This window comes from Doryrhamphus excisus, chromosome 4, assembly GCF_030265055.1.
Source record: "Doryrhamphus excisus isolate RoL2022-K1 chromosome 4, RoL_Dexc_1.0, whole genome shotgun sequence".
In the NCBI taxonomy this organism is placed as follows: Eukaryota; Metazoa; Chordata; class Actinopteri; order Syngnathiformes; family Syngnathidae; genus Doryrhamphus; species Doryrhamphus excisus.
Window position 1 is genome coordinate 22784908 of NC_080469.1, and position 17199 is coordinate 22802106.

General features: G+C 38.5%; 1 protein-coding gene across 2 annotated transcripts in view; it reads left to right on the forward strand.

Annotated features, from left to right (window-relative positions):
- The window catches only part of ccser1 (coiled-coil serine-rich protein 1), a 154440-nt gene that overhangs the window by 8621 nt on the left and 128620 nt on the right, over positions 1 to 17199 (forward strand). For both annotated transcript variants that reach the window (XM_058070765.1, XM_058070764.1), the window contains exons 2-5: positions 974 to 1919; positions 2658 to 3069; positions 5610 to 5782; positions 13084 to 13174. In XM_058070765.1, the coding sequence (XP_057926748.1) occupies positions 999 to 1919; positions 2658 to 3069; positions 5610 to 5782; positions 13084 to 13174 (1597 nt within the window). In that variant the 5' untranslated portion in view covers positions 974 to 998. The remainder of the gene's footprint in view (positions 1 to 973; positions 1920 to 2657; positions 3070 to 5609; positions 5783 to 13083; positions 13175 to 17199) is intronic.

The following is a 17199-nucleotide window of genomic DNA, read 5'->3' on the forward strand; positions in this document are numbered from 1 at the left end:
ATAAATAAGTAAAATAATAATAAAATAGCAAATAAGAAAAACGTAAGAAACCACATACAGTTGGTAGAGAAATTATTTTTTTCAGATTCAAATGTACAGTATTAACAGTTATTTAACCTTGAACATGGACATTAATGAAACTTAATAATTTGACCCAATTAGCAAGTTAGCATCGTACTCAGTTCCATCTGGGAGCAGCGTCGTAACTTTAACAACATGCTTCATCTTGACGTGTATTTTCTGTTTTATTCCAAATCATTTTCCTGCATTTATTTGTACCCAGCGTCATAAGCCTTTAGCTTCATTGCTAATCCAAAGCAAAACAGGGCGGGGTAACAGTATGGGCGGGGTGAAATCATGTTAATTGTGTCCGGTGTGCAACAATTTCAACATTAAACTTCGCGGGGGCCTCAAACTAGCGTCTTGCGGGCTGCATTTGGCCCGCGGGCCGCGAGTTTGAGACCCCTGCCCTACACTTTTTCAGTACTTTGGTTCCGGTTTTCATTTCACATTCAAATGTACAGTATTAACAGTTATTTAACCTTTAACATGAACATTAATGAAACTTAATAATTTTACCCAATTAGCAAGTTAGCATCGTACTCAGTTCCGTCTGGGAGCAGCGTCGTAACTTTAACAACATGCTTCATCTTGACGTGTATTTTCTGTTTTATTCCAAATCATTTTCCTGCATGTATTTGTACCCAGCGTCATAAGCCTTTAGCTTCATTGCTAATCCAAAGCAAAACAGGGCGGGGTAACAGTATGGGCGGGGCGAAATCATGTTAATTGTGTCCGGTGTGCAACAATTTCAACATTAAACTTTGGTATCAATCGTGGGGGGCCTCAAACTAGCGTCTCACGGGCCGCATTTGGCCGGGGGCCGCAAGTTTGAGACCCCTGCTGTAGTATGTGATAAGTGATCTAAACCCGGAATAGCAAATAGTTTTCTGTGTTTGTGTGTCTTCCTCAGACTGCCCCACCGCGTCGGCTTATCGATGGGTGAATCCGGCTCGCGACGCTCCACGCTTGTTTCCCGCCTGCCCATCTTCCGTCGGAGCAACAGCAAGCGGCAGGAGTCTCTGCCGTCTTCGCCGTCGTCGGGCGGCAACTGCGTTCACACCTCGTCGCCCTCCAGCACCAACTCCAGCTCGGGGAGCACCGGCAAACGCCGGAGCCTCTTCCGCACGCCCTCGCTCAGCTTCTCGGCCAAACGCAACAGCCACCCCCGTGTCCAGCCCGTCAATTTGAACCTCACGCCGCCGCTGGCACAGACCGCGGACGCCAATGGGAACAGTCAGACGATAACGGCGCCCAAGTCGCGCCACTCGTTCGGCTTCGGAAGCCACCGGCATAAGAAAATCACACGGTCTCAAACTGAAGATTTTGAAAAAGCGCCGTCGTCGTCCTCGTCGTCTTCGACCAATCGCAACGTGTTCATCAACTGCCTCAGCGGATCCGGCGCCAACGAGGCCGACGACTCGGGGTTCATCGAAGACTACGGCAGCAGACGCTCCTCGCGCCACAAGAAGCAGCAGCTGCTGCCCAAATCCCTCTCCGCTCACCACCGCTTCTCTCGCACCAACTCCGACCAACACCACAGACCTCCGTTAGGCAACCCGGACCACCCCAGTCCCAATGCCACTGCTGCCCAGGGTGCTGGCGGTCTCACGCCGGGGTCGTGGCCCGGCGACGCCGCCACCCTGGAGAGCTCCCTCCAGTCTCCCATGATATCCGAGGATCGGACCACAGCCGTCACCCCGTCCGAGTTCATCCCCATCACAGAGGACTCGGTTTCTGAGGTTGATGCCTTGCCGGCTCCAAGCCCTGGACCCACGTCGGTGTCTGGACTGGTCTCTGCTCCAACTGAGGGTCCACCCGCCCCGCAGACCTTCAGTGGGCACGTCTCTTCCTCACAGGTACTGTTTGATTTCCGTTTTATACGGTGAACCGTGACAACTCTGCTAAATTGTGCAATAAAATGTTCCACACTAAAAGCACAAATGGGGATTTATCTATAAAAAAGAGCTTAGCTGTGAGGTGCCCTTGGATTTGAAGAACAAATAATATAAGAGAGAATATTTATGAGTGCACTGTACAAAGTGTGAAATACGGCATTAAACCCGAGCACCAGGCGTGAAAAGTCTTATTATTGAAAGTCTATGCTAGTTTTCACACCCGTGCGCTTGCCTCCATTCACGGATTTGATTTCATATTTCTGAGAATTCATTCATTTTCTACCGCTTTTCCTCACAAGGGTCACGGGGGTGCTGGAGCCTATCCCAGCTGTCTTCGGGCGAGAGGCGGGGTACACCCTGGACTGGTGGCCAGCCAATCACAGGGCACATATAGACAAACAACCATTCACACTCACATTCATATGAGTTCCTATGGACAATTTGGAGTCGCTAATTAACCTAGCATGTTTTTGGAATGTGGGAGGAAACCGGAGTACCCGGAGAAAACCCACGCATGCACGGGGAGAACATGCAAACTCCACACAGAGATGGCCGAGGGTGGGAATTGAACCCTGGTCTCCTAGCTGTGAGGTCTGCGCGCTAACCACTAGACCGCCGTGCCGCCATTTCTGAGAATATGAGCTAATATTTTTATTCACTTGTCAGACGTTCTTGCTAACTTCGGTGTCGTCTTTTCAGGTTTTCTTCACTCCGGCCAAATCCAGCTGTGAAAAACCCTTACTCCCCGACACCAGCACGGCAAACACCACCGACTACGAGACGGCCATTTCTCTCTCAGAACCGGAGACCGCCGTGCCCTGCGTGCCTCCGCAGGAACAATCGCCGGACGAGAGGAAGGAGAGAGAGGAAGAACGAGAGCAAGCCAGGAAAGAGACCTCATCAGCGGCAGTGAGGGGAAATGAGCCCGCGGGGGGGAACAACCGCGTCGAGACCACCAGCGAGAGCGAGGCTGGAGCCCCGCCGCCGCCGCCGCGCAGCGAAGCTTGCCACTCGTACCCGGAGCAGTCAGAGAGGAGGACGAGGAAGGAGAGAGGAAGCTTCTGCGGCTGCCATGAACCCAGGTCGTGCCACCTAAGGAAGCCACACACAGGTAACGCACCGTGGGAAAAGTCATTTGCGTGTCTCGGGATTCCTTACACCCGGGTTTTCCTGAACTCCGGAGCAGTTCGGTGTAAGCGGTGCAGCAAAACGATGAAGTACACTAAATGTAATTCATATTTTTTTACCCAACAAAACTGCTTTGTAAGAAACATTTTTGTCATAAAAGATTTTTCTCCCTTTTATTCTTATGAAATTAAGATTTTTTTAAATTAGTGAATGACTTTTTAAATCAAAATCATTGGAAAAAGATATATATATATTTTTTCATAAAATTTCACATATCACATTTTTGTCATAAAATATATTTTTTTGTTTGCTCTCGTGCAAATTCATTCATTCATTCATTTTCTACCGCTTATCCTCACGAGGGTCGCGCCTGTTTGAGAAATTCATATTTTTTCCCAACAAAACTGCTTTGTAAGAAACATTTTTGTCATAAAACTACAATTTTTTTCCCTTCAAATTAAAAAAAAAATCTCATAATATTATGATGGCACTCCTAAAAGTAGATTTTTTTTTTTTTATATGAAAGACTAAAGATTTTTCTCCCTTTTTTTCTCATGAAATGAAGAATTTTTTTCATAAATGAATTACTTTTTAAATCAAAATAATTGGAAAAATCATTATTTTTCCAATTAGTCATAAAATATATTTTTTTGTTTGGTGCTCTCGTGCAAATTCATTCATTCATTTTCTACCGCTTATCCTCACGAGGGTCACGGTTTTTCAGAAATTCATATTTTTTTTTCAACAAAACTGCTTTGTAAGAAACATTTTTTGTCATAAAACTACAATTTTTTCCCCTCAAATTTAAAACATTTTATATATTATATATATATATTATATTAATATTATTTTTTGTTTGCTCTCGTGCAAATTCATTCATTCATTCATTTTCTACCGCTTATCCTCACGAGGGTCGCGCCTGTTTGAGAAATTCATATTTTTTCCCAACAAAACTGCTTTGTAAGAAACATTTTTGTCATAAAACTACAATTTTTTTCCCTTCAAATTAAAAAAAAAATCTCATAATATTATGACAGCACTCCTAAAAGTAGATTTTTTTTTTCATATGTAAGACTAAATATTTTTCTCCCTTTTTTCTCATGAAATTAAGATTTTTTTTCAATAAATTAATGACTTTTTAAATCAAAATAATTGGAAAAATAATGATTTTTTTCCAATTAGTCATAAAATATATTTTTTTGTTTGGTGCTCTCGTGCAAATTCATTCATTCATTTTCTACGGCTTATCCTCACGAGGGTCGCGCTTGTTTCAGAAATTCATATTTTTTTCCCCAACAAAACTGCTTTGTAAGAAACATTTTTGTCATAAAAGATTTTTCTCCCTTTTTTTCTCATGAAATGAAAATCAATCAGTAATAAATAAATACATATAACAATAATAAAACGGCAAATAATAAAAACTTAGGAAACCACATATAGTTGGTGGGTAGACAAATTATTTTTTTCAGATTAAAATGAACAAAGCATTATTAGAGCCCTGTAGACATGACAAAACACGACTATAGTCACATTTATACTCTTTTTATTTACAACATATTGCGCAACTGCAGGGTCTTGAGACACATGCTAACTCGCAAACTAGAGAGCTAGCGACCTAAACGGTAGCCTTCAAGTTATTTCCTTTAAACTTAAAAAAGCCAAAAACTTACCACTTCCACACGGATAGGGAGGATAACTATTAACAGTTATTTAACCTTTAACATGAACATTAATCAAACGTAATAATTTTTTCTGGGTACATGATACCATACAGCATCCATATCAAACTTGCGCGGGCCGCACTTTAAACATTAAACTTTCATAATCAAGGCGGGGACCTCAAACTAGTGTCCTGCGGGCCACATTTGGCCCGCGGGAACAGTCGGCCCTTGTTTATTGCGGTTCATTGGTTCCAGACCCGACCACGATCAGTGAATTTTCCGAAAAGTAGGACTCATGAAGCAGGAATTGTCATGTCATCTTTTTTTTTTTTTTTTGTGAATTGTGATGTCATCTAATTAATGCGAATCTATATATACCTTATCTTATATTTACATTATCTTATCTAATATTTGTGACTAATATTAGACAATAGACAACCACGAAACAGCAATCATTGGTCGTTGTGTGGCGTGTAGAACACAAAACACAAAATATGCTGTAGAAAATCACACAAACAACAAACCTCTTATTTTTTTTATTTGCATATATTTATTTATTTATGACTTAAAAGCGTGTTCAGTTAGTTTCAGGACAATGTTCAATTACGCCCACGCTTTCTAAAAAAGCTTGCACGCCAACATACACTTTGTAAAACTATTCAGTATGCAAATAATGCGGCGAGAGAGGCCTCTGTTTAGCCCCAAAAACTCTTTTTTTTTTTTTTTTCTCCCCCACATTCATTATTTGTAGTCATTATATAGCACTCGGCTGTTTGCTTGCCAGATTGTTGTGACTCACGTTGTTGATTTAGTCCAAAACAGAACCCAAGTCATTGTGTGTATTTTTCCCCCCTTCATGCAGCTTCCCTGTGCAGCAGCGTCAGCCCGTACCACGAGGTCATGCGCTTGGAGCGGCGTCTACGCTCCTCCTCCGAAGGCGCCGGCGGCCCCCGCGTCCACGGCAACCCGAGCGTGGAGGGATGCGGTCTGCTGAAACACAGGAACAACTCGTCGTCATCCAAACTGGGAAGTCTGGTAGGCGCACCTTTAATGATGTCGGCTTGTTTCACACGGCTCCATTGATGTAGGGCAGGGGTCTCAAACACGCGGCCCGCGGGGCCAAGTGTGCACGGTGGATAGCATATAGCATGTACGTGACACAGTTAGATGATGTGAAACGGAGAATGCGTAGGATTGCTTCTTCCTACTCCTTTTCGGACATGCGGAATTGTAAAATGTAGCATTTCGACGTAAACTGTTTGCATGTTAGAAATAAATTCAAACCAAAATTACAACTTTTTCTTGAAATTACTGCATTTTTTTTTACATTTTTGCTGTCGCTTTTTTGGTTTTCTTGTTAAATTGTATTTTTTAGAACGAGTCCGGGCCGATAAAACAACAGCCGCAGGCTGTAATTCGCACCCGGGCCGCACTTTGGACACCCCTGAAATAAAATAATTTGAGGTGACATTATTATTATTATTATATTTACAATGCACGCATATACTGAGCAGCTTTTTGCTTACTCATCATTATCGGGGAAAAAAAAAACAAAACAATTACAATATGAAGAAATATCTCATTTTTATGACAACATCACTTTTTACAATTGATGGTGATGTCAAATTATTAAAACTAAAAAAATAATATTGAATTGATCACCTAATATTTTTTCTTCACATATTCATATTAGAATACTTACGGTAATTCTAAGTCAGTCTAATACAGGGGTCTCAAACATGTGGCCCCCCGCCTTCATATGAAAGTTTAATGTTAGTGCGGCCCGCGCAAGTTTGATATGGATGCTGTATGGTATCATGTACCCAGAAAAAATTATTATGTTTGATTAATGTTCATGTTAAAGGTTAAATAACTGTTAATAGTTATCCTCCCTATCCGTGTGGAAGTGGTAACTTTTTGGCATTTAAGTTTAAAGGAAATAACTTGAAGGCTACCGTTTAGGTCGCTAGCTCTCTAGTTTGCGAGTTAGCATGTGTCTCAAGACCCTGCAGTTGCGCAATATGTTGTAAATAAAAAGAGTATAAATGTGACTATAGTCGTGTTTTGTCATGTCTACAGGGCTCTAATAATGCTTTGGTCATTTTTTTCGTTTTTATTATTTGCCGTTTTATTATTATTATTATATTTATTTATTTATTACTGATTGATTGATTTTATTCTTGATTTGTTTATTTATTTTTCATCTTATTTTGTGTAGAAAAATAAAAAGTAAGATATTTGAGAACAGTGGAATGTTTTATCAGAGCTTTTATTGTAGAAAATCGAAACCAAAGCAAAGTTTATTAATTTTTCTGTTTTTAATAAATGCGTTTTTTTTGTTTTTTTTTGAAAACCTGATGAAAACCGGTCTCGCCCAGACCCTAGCTCCAGTGGCCCCCAAGTAAATTGAGTTTGAGACCCCTGCTGTTCAGCATAGCAGAACAAAACCATCGATGTTCCGTTATAGCGCCCATTTACGATAAAAGTCCATAATATATGGATTTGAATAAAGCGTCAGCTACGCTGTTTACTTACTTCTTGATCTTATCTCGCTATCCCAATGGCGTCGCCTTGAGGTATGTTTTATTGTGCTGTCATGTTTGTTGTTTTGCTGCCTTTCCTCACTGACAGCCGGATAATAACACAGTGGGCTGACAACAGATTGCGCTCAATTCCGCTTGACAAGATAATAACGCAAAAGAGTCCTCCCGAGATCCTTTTTCTGTTTATCGTTGATAAAAGTCAAAACAACTTTGAATGCACTTTTCCTCCCTTATTTACGCTCACGCGGAGAACTTTCTGCTCGAAAAGTGAACGCTCCGAAGTGGCGCTTCAATGAATCATACAGTTTGCACTCAAGCAGAGTTGAGAGAGACGGAGCGAGCGAGCGAGGGTGTCGTCTGCCTAGCATCTCATTTCACCTGGAGGGTCTTGAACAGTCGCTTTTCGATGTGCAAGTTGCATGAGTGCAGCTAAAGACCAAATAATCGCTTAATCTTTCAAGACCCGTTGATTCAAAGTGCATCGTAATGAAGTCGTAGCACCTCAGAATCCTTCGCCGACGTTTTGTGGCAACAGTGTGAGTCAACAGTGTGAATCTGTGGGATTTGTTAGCGTTAGCATGCCCTTTGAATGTGAATGGGATGCTGGTGATGGACGTTTTCATGGAACTAGATTGGTAGGGTTCATTTATGTTATGTTAGTTTCATTGGTGACTCCAATGGCGACAATAGAATTAAAGAGTAAACAATGAAACCTTGGCATGCACGGTGTCCGAGCGGTTAGTGCGCACAGCTGGGGAGCTCCCTTACAGCTGGGAGACCCAAGTTCAATCCCAGCCTCGGCCATCTCTGTGTGGAGTTTGCGTGTTCTCCCCCTGTGCATTGCAAGGTTTCCCCCCCCACATTCCAAAAACATGCTAGGTTAATTGGCGACTCCAAATTGTCCATAGGTATGAATGTGAGTGTGAATGGTTGTTTGTCTATATGTGCCCTGTGATTGGCTGGCCACCAGTCCAGTGTCTACCCCGCCTCTCGCCCGAAGACAGCTGGGATAGGCTCCAGCACCCCCCGTGACTCTCGTGAGGATAAGCGGTAGAAAATGAATGAATGAATAAATTTTCATACTGCATGTAGTCTGCCACGGCATGTCCGACATGATCGAGTGAAAAGAAGTTCTCCTCCCATTCCGTGTGGAAGTGGTATATTTTGGGCTTCTAACTTTACCCTTCTTCCCTACTCCATTTGAAACAAGTTAGCTCCGTAGCATGCTATTTTTAACCTGTGCTATTTTTAATCTGTGTTGTGCAATGCGGTGCAAACAAAGAATAATACCATTCCAAAGGTGACTGTAGGGGTGTTATTTCATGCCTACAGGGCTCTAATAATGGTAAAAATTGTAGATTTTTGATGCCAAAACTATGAAAAATAAATATACTCCGCCTCTTGCCCAAAAACAACTGGGATAGGCTCCAGCATACCTGCAACCCTAGTGAAGATAAGCTCCTCTGTCGGTTGTCATGTCATTTTGCCATGAATTGTTGTACGGAAGGCTGCACAGGGGTCGAGTGGTTAGCGCGCAGACCTCACAGCTAGGAGACCAGGGTTCAATTCCACCCTCGGCCATCTCTGTGTGGAGTTTGCATGTTCTCCCCGTGCATGCGTGGGTTTTCTACGGGTACTCCGGTTTCTTCCCATATTCCAAAAACATGCTAGGTTAATTGCCGCCTGAAGACAGCTGGGATAGGCTCCAGCACCCCCGCGACCCTTGTGAGGAAAAGCGGTAGAAAATGAATGAATGAATGAAGCTCATCTATCATTCTGTTTACTTTGCATTGTTACCTTGTATGCTATATGCAACTGCTCCATTAAAGTACTGCATCTAAATGTCATTTCTACTGACACGGTACGAGCTTTTTCGGAATAAACACAACCCCACAGCATTCCACTCTCTTCCCCGTTGCGGATGTCATTGTGCTCTGCATTTCAGAGAGCGGAGCCGAGCCGCTAATGAGACCCGAGTCTGATATTACGTCCATTAGCACGAGGATTATGCGCAACTCAAATGGCATAACTGAGGTAAAAAAAAAAGGTGGCCTTCATCCCTTTTCCAACAGCGTGCGGCTATTAGCTTCAATGCCTTAGATCAGGGGTCTCAAATGGGGGCCAAATGTGGCCTGCAGGACACTAGTTTGAGGCCCCCCGCCTTGATATGAAAGTTTAATGTTAGTGCGGCCCGCGCAAGTTTGATATGGATGCTGTATGGTATCATGTACCCAGAAAAAATTATTACGTTTGATTAATGTTCATGTTAAAGGTTAAATAACTGTTAATAGTTATCCTCCCTATCCGTGTGGAAGTGGTAAGTTTTTGGCTATTTAAGTTTAAAGGAAATAACTTGAAGGCTACCGTTTAGGTCGCTAGCTGTCTAGTTTGCGAGTTAGCATGTGTCTCAAGACCCTGCAGTTGCGCAATATGTTGTAAATAAAAAGAGTATAAATGTGACTATAGTCGTGTTTTGTCATGTCTACAGGGCTCTAATAATGCTTTGTTCATTTTAATCTGAAAAAAATAATTTGTCTACCCACCAACTATATGTGGTTTCTTAAGTTTTTATTATTTGCCATTTTATTATTATTATATTTATTTATTACTGATTGATTGATTTTCTTTATTCTTGATTTGTTTATTTATTTTTAAATATTATTTTGTGTAGAAAAATAAAAAGTAAGATATTTGAGAACAGTGGAATGTTTTATCAGAGCTTTTCTTGTAGAAAATCGGAACCAAAGCGAAGTTTTTAAAATTTTTTAATAAATAAAATTTATTTAAATAAATACATTAAAATTTAAATTTAAATAAATTTTTAAAAGTTTTTAATAAATGCGTTTTTTTTTTTTTTTTTTTTTGGAAAACCTGATGCGGCCCAGTCTCACCCAGACCCTAGCTCCAGTGGCCCCCAAGTAAATTGAGTTTGAGACCCCTGCCTTAGATGAAAATAAAAATGAAAACAATGTATTTTTTTATTTTAAATTCATGCTGTAAAAACAACTTTATAATATTACTTTGTCATGCAGGGACAGCAGCTGCTTCCAAATAAGCACAGGCTTTTAGTTATTCCTTCATGTTGTTGCTCAGAAAGTCCTTTTTTCCACACCCTCCGCCTCCTCCTCCTCCTCCTCTTCATGTCTGACGAAGCGTGGAAGGCAGCCTGTGTATAGGAGATCAATACGGGAATGAGGCTGTAGCATTGTTTTAGTCCAAACAACAGTGATGAGAGCTGAACACGCTCGCTTATTGGATTCTCAGAGCCCCTTCATGCTGCTTGGATTTAGTTTAGTGTGAGAGTTTTAAACAACGTCTTTTCAGACATATTCGGTATAAAATGCGGTCACATCAGTCACCATACGGCAGTGGAAGCGTTTCATTGGATCCCAGCCATTCACTGAGGGGGAAAAAAGTTAGAATAGATGTTATGGAAACTATTAGAATAGGGGTCTTAAACTCAATTTACCTGGGGGCCACTGGAGCTAGGGTCTGGGCAAGACTGGGCCGCATCAGGTTTTCCAAAAAAAACAAAAAAAAAACGCATTTATTAAAAACAGAAAAATTAATAAACTTTGCTTTGGTTCCGATTTTCTACAATAAAAGCTCTGATAAAACATTCCACTGTTCTCAAATATCTTAATTTTTATTTTTCTGCACAAAATAAGATGAAAAATAAATAAAAAAATCAAGAATAAAGAAAATAATCAATCAGTAATAAATAAATATAATAATAATAAAACGGCAAATAATAAAAACTTAAGAAACCACATATAGTTGGTGGGTAGACAAATTATTTTTTTCAGATTAAAATGAACAAAGCATTATTAGAGCCCTGTAGACATGACAAAACACGACTATAGTCACATTTATACTCTTTTTATTTACAACATATTGCGCAACTGCAGGGTCTTGAGACACATGCTAACTTGCAAACTAGAGAGCTAGCGACCTAAACGGTAGCCTTCAAGTTATTTCCTTTTAAACTTAAATAGCCAAAAAATTACCACTTCCACACTGATAGGGAGGATAACTATTAACAGTTATTTAACCTTTAACATGAATCAAACGTAATAATTTTTGCGCGGGCCGCACTAACATTAAACTTTCATATCAAGGGGGGCCTCAAACTAGTGTCCTGCGGGCCACATTTGGCCCGCGGGCCGCGTGTTTGAGACCCCTGTATTAGACTGACTTAGAATTACCGTAAGTATTCTAATATGAATATGTGAAGAAAAATATTAGGTGATCAATTCAATATTCTTTTTTTTAATTTTAATAAATTGACATCACCATCAATTGTAAAAAGTGATGTTGGCATAAAAATGAGATATTTCTTCATATTGTAATTTTTTTTCCCCCGATAATGATGAGTAATAATATCGTGCATTGTAAATATAATAATAATGTCACCTCAAATTATTTTATTTCAGCGGTGTCCAAAGTGTGGCCCCGGTGCGAATTACAGCCTGCGGCTGTTGTTTTATCGGCCCGGACTCGTTCTAAAAAATAGAATTTAACAAGAAAACCAAAAAAAGCAACAGCAAAAATGTTAAAAATTTGCAGTAATTAAAAAAAAAAGTTGTAATTTTGGTTTTAAATTATTTTTAACATGCATAAAGTTTACATCGAAATACTTCATGTTACAATTCCACATGTCCGAAAAGGAGTAGGAAGAAGCAAAGCTTATTTAATCCTACTCATTCTCCATTTCACATCATCTCTGTTATGTGTCACGTACATGCTATCCACTTGTCAACCGTGCGGCCCTCGAGAAATAAACAAAATATGGTTAATAGGTTCATCACAATATTACATGAAGACAATTTATGAAGATTATTTACACAGGAAGTAAATAAAAATAAAACAATAAAAACAATTGGGGTGAATGACCGAAGTTCATACTTACCTTATTTTAATTTTTCAGTATGTGGCCCTTGCTGTGGCCCCTAATTTCATTGGATTTTTATTTTATAAATTGCCTGCCGTGCGTGTTGATAGCTGGAGAACATTATATATATATATAAAAAAAAAATATATATAATATTTATATGGCAACATAGTGTACAAAATTGCAGTATTTATTTGTTCAATTAAAATGAAAACATCACACTGACAGCAATTGAGTGCAATTTATTATTGACTTTTATTGATGTTAGAATAAACATGAGCGCCATTAGCACTTCCCTTAATGACCATTAGATGGCAGCATTGGCTTTAAAAAAAAAAACATTCCTCCTCATCCTTGTAGTCTCTGAATGATGCAGACATTTTGTACAATGTCAACATTAAATTGTATTGATGGGATAGCAGGGCAAGGAAACACCCAAGTTCTTTGTTACTTTGTCTTCTACTCCTTTTATAGATTTTTTTTTTGTTTCTGAGATGAATTGCCGCTTTCTTTTTGATGTAACTTTATTGATCAATACGGCTCTTAGCTCTGTTCATTCATTATTATGTTTTTTTTTTCATTAATATTGAAGACATAATGAGGGATTAAGTCTGCTTTGTGTCCCAACGTCAAAGCAGCTCTTATTACTAAAGATAACATTAGCACTTTTTTTTTTTTTGTAAGGAGTGATTAAAACATGTTTTAATCATTCCGTGACTTTACTGTCTGGATTTAATCTATTTTAATTAGCATGACTCTGTAGTGCTTTGCAGTACATGTGCTTAATAAGTGTCTTTTCCCATATTATATATATATATATGAATACACTTTATGATATGCTATAATATAACATGTAAAATGCTTCATTTGAGATTTAACCGTCCTTTCTGTTATGTCTTTAGGATGTCCTGAACAATCTGGGCTCCTCTGAGCTGGATGAGGATGATCTCATGTTGGATCTGGACCTGTCTGACGATCAACGCCATCGTCATGGTAATTTATCAGTATATTTATACAGTATATATTTCTTGTAATCTTTTGCAACCGGAGACGCTCTAAGTCAGGGGCCATCAAACTCAATTTACTTGGGGAGTCACTGGAGCTCGGGTCTGGGTGAGACTGGGCCGCATCAGGTTTTCCAAAAAAAAAAAAAAAAATCGCATTTATTAATTTTTTTTTTTTTTAATTTTGCTTAGGTTCTAATTTTCTACAATAAAAGTTAAATATAAAAGTCAAATATCTTACTTTTACTATATCTTACTTTTTTCTACACAAAATAAGATGAAAAATAAAAAAACAAATCAAGAATAAAGAAAATCAATCAGTAATAAATAAATATAATAATAATAATAAAAAACGGCAAATAAAAACTTAAGAAACCACATATAGTTGGTGAGTAGACAAATTATTTTTTTTCAGATTAAAATGAACAAAGCATTATTAGAGCCCTGTAGACATGACAAAACACGACTATAGTCAGATTTATACTCTTTTTATTTACAACATATTGCGCAACTGCAGGGTCTTGTGACACATGCTAACTCGCTAAACTAGAGAGCTAGCAACCTAAACGGTAGCCTTCAAATTTATTTCCTTTAAACTTAAATAGCCAAAAACGTACTATTAACTAACTATTAACAGTTATTTAACCTTTAACATGAACATTAATCAAACGTAATAATTTTTTTCTGGGTACATGATACCATACAGCATCCATATCAAACTTGCGCGGGCCACACTAACATTAAAGTTTCATATCAAGGCGGGGGCCTCAAACTCGTGTCCTGCGTGCCACATTTGGCCCGCGGGCCACATGTTTGAGACCGCTGCTCTAAGTGCTTTACACAGAGTACCCATCATCCATCCGCTCCATAGTCACACACCGGTGGTGGTAATCTACATATGTAGACACAAAAAGTGGTTCCCTCATTGGGAAAAACCAAAAAAAAATCCTTCTTGAGATGATCCTTTCAATTCGAGGAATAATGATGGTTTGAACTCTTTACTTCTAAGACATATTTTTCCCTAAAAATGCATTTTGTCGACATTTTGAGGCTTTTGCAGGTTCCACTGTATAGTTCAATGACAGTAATCAGAAATTACATCATTTACACTACTTGACTATTTACTACTAAATATGCAACACAAGCACGTCCCCTTATTAGCATATCAACATTTCACCAGTGATTTTGTAACAGTTAACACATGCAAGTGAGGTGTTTTCACAGGAAAAAACTCATTTACGCTAATATTTCACACATTACAACAACAGACCTAACAAAATAAAGACGAGGCTTTAGAGCAGCAGCGGCAGGCAGCACCATTTGTCAAGCGTGAGGCATGTCTGGAATAAAGTGTGTGTGAGTGGGGTGTGGGGATTTTTTTTGGGGGGGCGGGGGGGGGGGGGGGGGTCAGCAGTGGAACATAGGTACGTGTTAGCAAAATAATAAAGTTCAAGCATAACTTTCACTTTGTGGTTAGCACGTAGGCATTTTTATTTTTATTTTTATTTTTATTTTTATTTTTATTTTTATTTTTATTTTTATTTTTATTTTTATTTTTATTTTTATTTTTATTTTTATTTTTATTTTTATTTTTATTTTTATTTTTATTTTTATTTTTATTTTTATTTTTATTTTTATTTTTATTTTTATTTTTATTTTTATTTTTATTTTTATTTTTATTTTTAATAAATGTCGAATGGTATAATATGTCGAATGGTTAGCACGCAGACCTCACAACTAGGAGACCCGAGTTCAATTCCACCCTCGGCCATCTCTGTGTGGAGTTTGCATGTTCTCCTCGTGCATGCGTGGGTTTTCTCCGGGTACTCCGGTTTCTTCCCACATTCCAAAAACATGCTAGGTTAATTGGCGACCCTTTGTGTTTTAAGTCGATGTTGACGTTTTGGCGGGTCTTCACACCTCCCCAGCTTTTTAACTACAGAGTATATTTTGGGGTGCCACACTTTCATTGGCCATTATATTATTGGCACAATATCCATCCAGCAATTTTTGGTAATGGTAATGGTAATGGTTTAATTTCATTTGAACATGCATCAGATTACAATTGAATGCATCACATAATCAGTTCCCAGTTCCACATGACCAAAAGGAGTAGGAAGAAGCAAAGCTTATTAAATCCTACCACTTCATCTGGTACTTTTACAATCAGTAAAAGTACCAATAAAAATAATTTTTATTTTTATTTTTATTTTACAATCACTAACTGTTACATTTGCTCACTTCTTTATTTGTATTTTTATTTTACAATCAGTAACTGTTACATTTGCTCACTTCCTAATTTTAATTTTAATTTTAATTTTAATTTTAATTTTAATTTTAATTTTAATTTTAATTTTTATTTTTATTTTTATTTTTATTTTTATTTTTATTTTTATTTTTATTTTTATTTTTATTTTTATTTTTATTTTACAATCAGTAACTGTTACATTTGCTCACTTCCTAATTTTTATTTTTATTTTTATTTTTATTTTTATTTTTATTTTTATTTTTATTTTTATTTTTATTTTTATTTTTATTTTTATTTTTATTTTTATTTTTATTTTTATTTTTATTTTTATTTTTATTTTTATTTTTATTTTTATTTTTATTTTTATTTTTATTTTTATTTTTATTTTTATTTTTATTTTTATTTTTATTTTTATTTTTATTTTTATTTTTATTTTTATTTTTATTTTTATTTTTATTTTTATTTTTATTTTTATTTTTATTTTTATTTTTATTTTTATTGGCCCCAAGACAGCTGGGATAGGCTCCAGCACCCCCCGCGACCGTCGTGAGGATAAGCGGTAGAAAACTGAATGAATGATTCCCAATGTTTTGTTGTTACTGCTGCTTAGTAGATTATATGTTATATTATTCAGTGATTATCTTATTTTTCCACTTGTATGACCCCAGAATGGATTCAATCACTGGAAATAATTTCCTTCAGGGTTAAGCAACAGTACTCGGCTTATTGGGCGCTATCCGGACAGGAAGTTTATACCCTTTCAGAGGGCACCGACCGAATGTACCGACATTATTAATACGCCCCCCCTTAAAAGACTAACACAGCCTAGCGTGCTTAGTCATCAACCCTAATGCTTTTGCAGACACTGTAGTATGAAATTAAGAGTTTGATGAATTATTGCTATAAAGTTGAGAGTTTGTGCAGGCGCTCGAAGCGTTTGATTCCTCTGTGGCACGTTTAGGCAACTCTGCTGGGTGAAAAGCAGATGCACAAAGCTGCCGCATACACACATGCAACACTACAGATATACATGACAACCCCCCCCTGCCCCCCCAAAACTTCTCTCAGGCGGCTTGTTGGAGTCTTTTATTAAAAAGCAAGCAGTTTTATTGCAATTTGTAACCAGTGGTGTTCGGCTGCTGCGTTCCTCCTCCTCACCGACTGCGAACTCGCATTGTGCAAAATCAGATAGTGTGTCACTTGGAAGATAAGGCGATATGACGGTGATGCATGGCGGGCTTCATGGCAAGGTTTTATCCACGCGTGTACCATGCACAGTGCTTGCCGCAAAGGTGCGTTTTGGGCTCCAAAATGGTACAAGTTGGCATTTGACTGCACGGAAAAGCATACGATAACCATCGTCATGTTAGTCAAGACGCTTTCACACTTGCATGTGTTTGTGTTGTGTTTGTACAATGACAGGAAGTAAACCTGTGCATGCACTAGACCGCCGTGCCGCACTAAAGCATTGGTATGTAAAAAAAAACAAACCAAAAAAACTTTTTGTTTAAAGAATTTCAAGCAGAGCTGCACGGCGGCCGAGTGGTTAGCGTGCAGACCTCACAGCTAGGAGACCGGGGTTCAATTCCACCCTCTACCATCTCTGTGTGGAGTTTGCATGTTCCCCCCGTGCATGCATGGGTTTTCTCCGGGTACTCCGGTTTCCTCCCACATTCCAAAAACATGCTAGGTTAATTAGCGACTCCAAATTGTCCATAGGTATGAATGTGAGTGTGAATGGTTGTTTGTCTATATGTGCCCTGTGA